Below are 8,060 nucleotides of genomic sequence, written 5' to 3' on the forward strand. Positions count from 1 at the left end.
CTCAATAACAAGTCTGTATTTTGTTGTCCCATACATGTCAACCTCTTCGGACGTTTACCTGTATAAAAAAAACCTCATAAATTTTGGAAAAAATCCATACAACTCGCACGCAGGGGCGGAGCAAATAAATCTAAGTTTACCATAGTACCTGACACTGTCAAACTTGTTTTTAGGGGTTCAAATAGGGGTGGGTGCGCTTCAACTCGCCTAGGGCACCAAAATGGCTAGAGCCAGCACTGATTCACAACACATACTCTGAAGACTAAAATGAGCTCTCGCAGACTTGTCCATTGTAAAGGTACATTCTTATCAAAGTTTAAACAAAACAGCTAAAACAGGTATTCCTCTTTTAAATGAAAAACAGCGGACAATATGCAATATGTGTTAGTAGTCCTTTATTTAACTTTTTWAATAAGTATTTAACTACCTTAATACAGTCTCTTATAAAATTTTGCAACAGGATTACAGGAAGCTCTTCTCGTTGCGACTGAACGTGKTTTGTGTCACCTTCCCAGCAGAGGAACCTGACATCAGGTTCTCACCAAAGAGAYGTGTTTGTTATTGGAGCTGTTTTTGTTTTTGCAGCGGCACTGATCCCTCTCCCCTGACGTCAAATACCAGTGGCACTCAGGAGATCCCGTCAAAACCTCCAGCCGATACCTTACAGGTTTCCTGGAGACCAGATCTGATGTTGTTCTCCTCCCCAAATGGACCACAACATTTCAAGTTCATAGCATTTCAGTGTCATAGGAGGATGTGTTTTGATAAAAAACAAACWTTTTACAACATACCTAACAGCTATTAAGTCATATTTCAGAACCATTGTGCTTTAAACTGGTATCACAATCTGATTGTGCTCGTTATTGGCTTGCTTTGGTTTTATTTCATAATTTTGTCAGGTTTGACTTTAAAACAATCCATATGGAAAGCCCAAGGTAAAAAAGCCACAATGTGTTGAATAATTTACTGTTCCTGGATCAGGTTGTGTCACGATAACACAATGGAGACAAAGACACAGATCAGATCAGTCTGGTGTCTCATGGCCTCCTTCACCCTCCTTCATCTTCGTCAGGACTCAGGAGGTTCAGTCCAGATGGAACCAAGTCCTGTCCAATTAAAGTTTATTGTCTGAGGCTGCTGCAGACTGCAGGGATAGTGGATACTATAGTGTCTTTCTAAATAAATAAATAAATAAATAAATAAATAAATAAATAAATCAAAATAAAAAGATCCAACTTATAGAGTCCTGAGAGTGAACATCTCATTTCCTGCTCAAGTTAAGCATCAGCGCAAAACAGCACTAAAATACAACTTACACACAACCCTGCCCCCACCCCCAGAACAGGTGTGTAGGAAAAATAACCAGTCATGAAAACAATTATTAATGTAAGATAGTCAGATGACAAACTGAGTACGTMTGCATGTAATAAGTAACAGAGGTGATCGATTAAACTACATTTAAATGATTCATGTTTAAAATGTGTTTAATTCCCTCTAGGAGACAACTTACTTCAGATTCATCTGGTTTGAAGCTGAATCCAACATTAAGAGGTCACATATATATATATATATCAAGGGTTTAATCAATAAAAGACCATCTAAAACAATAATCCGATGATGAGTGAGAGTTTTAGAGGTGGTGATGAACCTCAAAACTCCAGGGTATGCCAAATCAAAAACACGGAAGCATTATTAATTGGCATGCATAKAAATTATATTGCTGTAACCTAACAATGACTTAAAAATAGATAATTTTTCTTGGCTTTTAGAAAAAGACAAGACTTGTTTCTGAAGAAGAAACCAAGTTTTATTTAATTTTCTATCAGCTGCTGGATGTAAGACTTGAAGGACCAAGAATTATCAATCTGACCATCAGTATTTGTTTTCAGACCCAAACTAAATCTCTGACGCATTAAAAATGATAACTGATGATGAATCGTGGACRTTTATTTTGTGTTGGAGAACATAAATTTTTTTTTATCATTTAAAATTACTGTGGAATTACACAAACCACTCTGAACCACATGAAAACAGTGTTGGAGCTGATGAAGCACATGAAAAGGTATGGATTCGAACAGATATATCATCAGCATAACTGTTAACATTAGGGATTGTTACTTCTAAATCAAGAGTACAAAAGTGTAACACCAGAATGGATCCCTGAGGACAGTCAGAACACTCAATGGAATATATTGAGGAGAATATTTTCAACAAGCCAACAGCATGTTCTGACAGTTAAAAACTGAGAAGTCTTTGCTTTTGTCATGGTTGGTTGAGAGTTTGAACCCAGAATGCAGGCAGATATGAGGAGCTAGTGCTGGGCGGTATGACTAAAATTTAMTATCACGGTATTTTCAACATTTACATCGGTTTCACAGTTTATCACGGTGCTTTTCTTTTCATCAGGTCAGCTGATAATAAAATGATCAAACACTGCTTATTAACTTTTTTCTTTTACTGTACCTCTTGTCTGTGTTTCTGTTTCTGTCTTTTCTTCTCTGACTGGTGGTTGGAGACAGTAGTCATGCATTTTGGTCCAGTYGTTAAGGAGGAGGGTTAAGAAAAGATTATTATCGGGTTTATTGTTTTATGTTGTTTAATAAAGCTTAACAGGACGACTCACCTTGCATACCAGTCAACTCAACTACAAAACTACTTCCCTGGGCTTTTCACAATAGAAGCTAAAGTCTCCATGCGTCTCCATATTGACGTATGTTAAATCTAACTGTGAATGTCACCAAAGATGTATTTACTGTATTGACAATGGCGAAAACGGGATGTTTTTTTTAGGTCAGTCAATATAAGCAGGGGTATCGCCACCCGCCGCCAATAACTCCAACAACTAGCTGCTCCAATGAGCTTGCTAATGTGCAKAGCGGTGCTTCGAGGAAAAKTGTCCCCTGGGAAACAGTTCACTGGCGGCCGTGACAAAATGTTCCAAATGTGTTCATGCTATTTAAACCAGTATGTCGGTGTTCAGAAAATTCATATCATAACAGAAATAAAAAAAAATGGTATTCAGAACGAACCAGTATACCGCAAGGACTACGAGGTGTGCAAGAAAATAAAACACTTTTATTAAAATAAAACTAAAGACCGACATTGCGGTAACAAATGTACAAAACATGGTTGGAGGACCAAGACACATGGTCAAACCAGTACAATGATCCACTGAAGTGGTGAACAGGAGACCAGTTTTATGGAGCAGAGGTAACGAGGTATTGGAAACAGCTGACCTAATTGGCAGCTGGGACCAGGTGAAGGAGGGTGGCTGACTAAACAAACCCAGAGGAAGATGACTGAGGATAAATGAGAAAAATAGCACAGGGAACACAGGGAAACTGAACCACAACTAGAAGAATCAGAAGAAACAGAAAAGCACAACAAACAGAAACCTGATCTAAAACCACAACAGATCAAATAACCAAAAATACACAATCATGACAGCTTCACTAAAATATGATCGATCCTCTTGTGCCAAAAACCGGTGAGGCTTAACGGGCTGTCTGGAGTCACTGAGACATTATTACTTTAAGGCTGCTGTAGATTTCTAATAAATTAACCTTTTTCTGTGTTCAGAAAGAAGTTATGAGTCAGAGGTGATACAATAAAATCACCAGTGAGTTTTAAAGATATGGCTCCAAATTACCTGGAATAACAGCTTTTTTACTATCCCAACATCTGAGGGCTTTATTCACCTTTGAGACTGAGACTGGACTAAACTGAAAGAACTTGTTACAGTACTTCAGAGTCATTTGGAGAACTAATGAGCGAGTCATCGTCTCAGATATTAGGAGGATTGTGCAGTGAACTGGAAGCAATAAAACACTCATTAAATCATCTTTCCCAGTTCATTGAGCGCTGAACAAATATTATTTCCATCTCATGATTTATTGGTCTTCCAAGAATTCAAAACATCATTTAAATTTTCTCCCTGGGCTGCAGCCTTATCATGGTGGAGAGGTTTGAGTCCCAATGATCCTATGTTGTTGGGGGCTTCATGCCCCAGGGAGGGAAGAATGCCCCCCGGGTCTGAACCCGAGCTGTGTTTTGTTAGAAACCAAAACCACAATGCAGAAAACAATATCTGTATATAATGATTATTCAAAATAGTGGAAGTGGGGCCTTTTACTGCATATTGTGTTGACAWTTGTGGTTTTCTTGACCGGTTCTGATTCCTGATTGTTTTGCACCTCTGATCTGCTGACTGATTGTGTTAGCACTCAGATTGTATCAATGACTGTCAGCTACTACTACTTCAAATTTTAGATCAGTATCAGTAAAACTGTTAGAGTTAGAGCCATTTTTGTGTTGACTAATATCCATTTGTTGTGGCCGCCATCTTTAGTTGTATTGACTCCTTTTTTTGCCACTTCAGTAGAAAGCAGTACTGAATATCTGAATATTAGTATTTTAGCTTCTTCATCATCAGTGGCTTTTTTCAGTTGTATTGACTCTAATGTTAATAACTTGTAGAGGTACAAGCAGTGATTTCTGAGAATTTTGCTAAAATGTGTCTATTACTTCAAGGGCTGTTTTACCAACAGACACTTAACTATGGCTATGTTCACACTGCAGGCAAGTGAGACCCAAATCCGATTTTTTTTTGCCCCATGCGACCCATATCTGATTTTTTTATGACAGTCTGAACACAACAAATCAAAAATTTTCAAGTCAGACCCAGAACATTTCAGTATGTGGTTCTAAATAGGATACATATCTGATGTTTTTCAAAGCGACAGCAGTCTGAACACTCAGTGAGGTGGGGATGAAGAATCAATAACTGACATTGAGTCATGCTGTTTAAATCTGTAGCTCCATGCATTTACAGCGCCAAAACAGAAGTCTGGTTGCTTTGTATTTTTACTTTTAAGTTTTGCATGGACTGTAGATAGTATGATTGTATAATCAATACTTTATTTCCAGCTCCTTAATTCTTTCCAAAAAATAAAATGCTGCACAGGAGCATCCCAATCAGAGGCAAGTTCAGATATAAACACTGAACTAAACAACCGTGTCAAGTAATTATTTAATCAGCTCTGATTGAACAGCAACTTTAGATTTGGCGTGCTAAAAGTAGCACCCATGCTAACTCTGTAAACAGCCAGGTGAATGAGCTGTCACGTCTTTTTCTGTGCATGCGGGTCACATCAGGTCATTGTAGAGTTCACACTGGAGTCTGATGGAGATCACATTTAATATGTAATGTGAACGTTCACGCCAAAAGATTGGATTTTTCAAAATATCAGAATTGAGCATTAAGACCTGCTGTGTGAATGTAGCCTATGAAAATTAATGCCAAAGTTTTAACCAAAGATTTTGCACAATCTGTATTTTAATCTGTTTTCAACACATTAGAGGCAGGCAATAATGATGAATGCTTTTGACTAAAGGAGATAACTTCCCATTAATTAAAAGACGAAAATCAAATAGGAACATGAGAAAAAGGATGACAGGGCCATTGAGTAAGGGTGGAACTTCAGTTATGTGATGACAGATACATGATGGTGTGAATGTTAAAACCATTGGATTGTCTTTAAGAAGAAGAACTTGTTTTTCTGTGTTGTTGCCCTGATGGTCATTTTGTAGAGAAGTTTCAAGACGCTGACTACAAATTTCATGAACCACTGATGAACTTTCAAAAATGAACCTACCTCAACTCAGTTCAAGATGCCACCAAAGCTAATTCAGCTCAACTGAAACTGAAAAACTTTTAGGGCAGGGGTGTCCAGTCCTGATCCTGGAGGGTATTCACACCTTTTGGTCCGCTTTAAAAGGACCAGAGTTCGTACACTCATGAGAACCCTGGTGCGGACCAAGCAACCGAACCAAGACCAAGCTTTGAGGTGGTCTTGGTTCTGGTGTGATTTCAGACCAGCCTTGAACCAAACCAACTACAGAAAACATGAGCCTTTTAGGACTTTACAAGCCACTGTTGCCAAATAACATGGCAACAATTAGCCGTTCAGTGTTGCTAATGTTACCACTACGCTACAAATAATGAGCTGTTGTGGGTCAGGGAATGTGCAGCATTTTGTCTTTGGGTTGCGGCACGCATTTGCCAACTCCATCCCAATGTTAGAAGTATATCATTGTGAAACCAATGTTGAATAAGCTGCTCATGAAATTCTAAATCAAATTGCAATTGTATGAACAGCACCATTTTTCTTTCCGGGTCTATGTTTTGTCTCACACCCACCATTTCTGCCCAATGGGAGCATGATCGTCACACCCACGGTTTTTTAAATTATACTCAACTTGCAAAAAAAATAAAAAAATAAAAATAAAAATGCACAAAGCAAATGCAAACCGCACCAGCTTTTGTTCCGGACCGAACAAGTGGACCAAAGGACTTTTCTGATGTGAGTGCACCCTTAGAGATTTCTCTGCTCCAACTCACCTAATTTGACTTCATGAGCAAACCTTCTAAAGAGCAGAGAAAAGGGGTGTTTGAGGTTAAATTAAGAAGGTCAGTGGTTGTGATGATGGCTTGTAAAGAGTTCCTCAGCACATTGCAGCTCACTCCCATAAACATGAGAAAACTATTTCTGTTTTTTCACCTTCTTTCCCCTTGGCTCCATTTTTTCACTGTTATTCAAAAGAGCAAATGCAGTGAATTTTGATTTTGTTTTCCCCACAGTTTGACCAGAAATGAGTCATCTTTTCTCCCTCTAAAGAAAACCTCTGAAACGGCACTGAGTAATAAAGGAAATCTTAGCAACATGACCCATGCACTCTGAGTTTGTTTTGAAGTTTATTAAAGTGGATCCGTTTTATTGTTTCTCTCTCAGGGACAAGTTGAGAGTTGTGTAAGGATACAAGAAAGAGCTCCTCATGATGCCCAGTTTTACATTGTTGCCCAAGGCTCCAAGCTTACACATGTGACAGAAGCAAAACGAGGCAATGATGAGCAAACCCTTTACTTTACTGTTCCAGGTAAGTTCATCCTAGGGGACAAACATTCTTTGTTTTCCTGCCTTTTTCTGACTAACTTCCAGAACGTTTTAATGGTTTGTCCTCTGTCTGCCACAGGCCATGACTGCGTAGAAGTCGTTTCTGTCACAGCCTATTTTTACACAAATGATCAAGTTAATCCATGTGAGGGTAAAGCATACCTCGAATACCTCAGAGATGTTCCCCAGGAAGCTGCAGAGTACCTGAGTGCAAACAGAGACCAGTTTGGCCCTCATAGCTACGAAGAGGTCCTGCAGAGGTTTCCTGTGTTATCGCAGGCAGCTGGTGGGCAGCTCTGTGGTGGACTGTTGCACTACAGAGACCAGATCGGACCAAGTTCAAGCGATGACCTGAAGCTGCTGGATGAGAAGATCACACTGGCCCTGTCAAGCATGGATTATCCTCTGCAGTGGAAAAACACAGACTGTCAGCCTGGAGAAAGGAATGAAAAAGGTAGGAGTCACGAGCTGAAGTCAAAAGGCTAAGACTGTACAGACTTCAGCAGCTGCCTGCCTGTCACTGGGTCTTTTTATGAGGGTGGATTCATTCCTGCCAATAAGAAGAAACAATGTTTAGCCTTAAACTCAGTTTGTGCCCATCACAGTGATAGGCACACCAAACAATAAGGTTCTTGAACTGCTAATCCACTAAACAAGAATCTTAGCTCCATTAATGCTAAAGTGCTAGACAGATTTAAAAAACAAAACAAAACTGTGGAACGCTAAGGTTAAGATGACTGTCTTCACACACCCTCATCTTCTTCCAGTTGAAGATTGATGGGAATGACAATGTTCGCTTTCTATTGGTTTAATTTGAACGTGGGTGGGATAATCTGAGATAAATTGCCAATCCAAACCAGAGTTATAGCCCTGTCTAACTTGTGATACTTCCTGTTTACCTCTTTCAGAATAAAAGCATTTCTTTGATCATGATTTTACTCTAAAAAAACTTAAAACTTAACTTGGTTAAGTAAATCTTACACATCTGTTTTTTGATAAATATCGTTTGAAGTCAGTGAAACAAACAGGAAATATTTTCTCTACCATATTTTATACATAGTAGATATTTGTATTCATTATTTAAACATTGTTAAATGATTTTATTAC

The 8,060-nt window shown here is 38.7% G+C and overlaps 1 protein-coding gene across 1 annotated transcript in view; it reads left to right on the plus strand.

Moving 5' to 3' along the window:
* The window catches only part of arhgef28a (Rho guanine nucleotide exchange factor (GEF) 28a), a gene marked incomplete at its 5' end in the record, with an annotated part of 138,846 nt that overhangs the window by 11,794 nt on the left and 118,992 nt on the right, over positions 1-8,060 (plus strand). Inside the window, 2 exon segments of the mRNA XM_014028387.1 lie at positions 6,792-6,936; positions 7,033-7,407. Of these exon segments, the coding sequence (XP_013883841.1) occupies positions 6,792-6,936; positions 7,033-7,407 (520 nt within the window).

Source organism: Austrofundulus limnaeus, unplaced genomic scaffold (assembly GCF_001266775.1).
Source record: "Austrofundulus limnaeus strain Quisiro unplaced genomic scaffold, Austrofundulus_limnaeus-1.0 Scaffold755, whole genome shotgun sequence".
Lineage (NCBI taxonomy): Eukaryota > Metazoa > Chordata > Actinopteri > Cyprinodontiformes > Rivulidae > Austrofundulus > Austrofundulus limnaeus.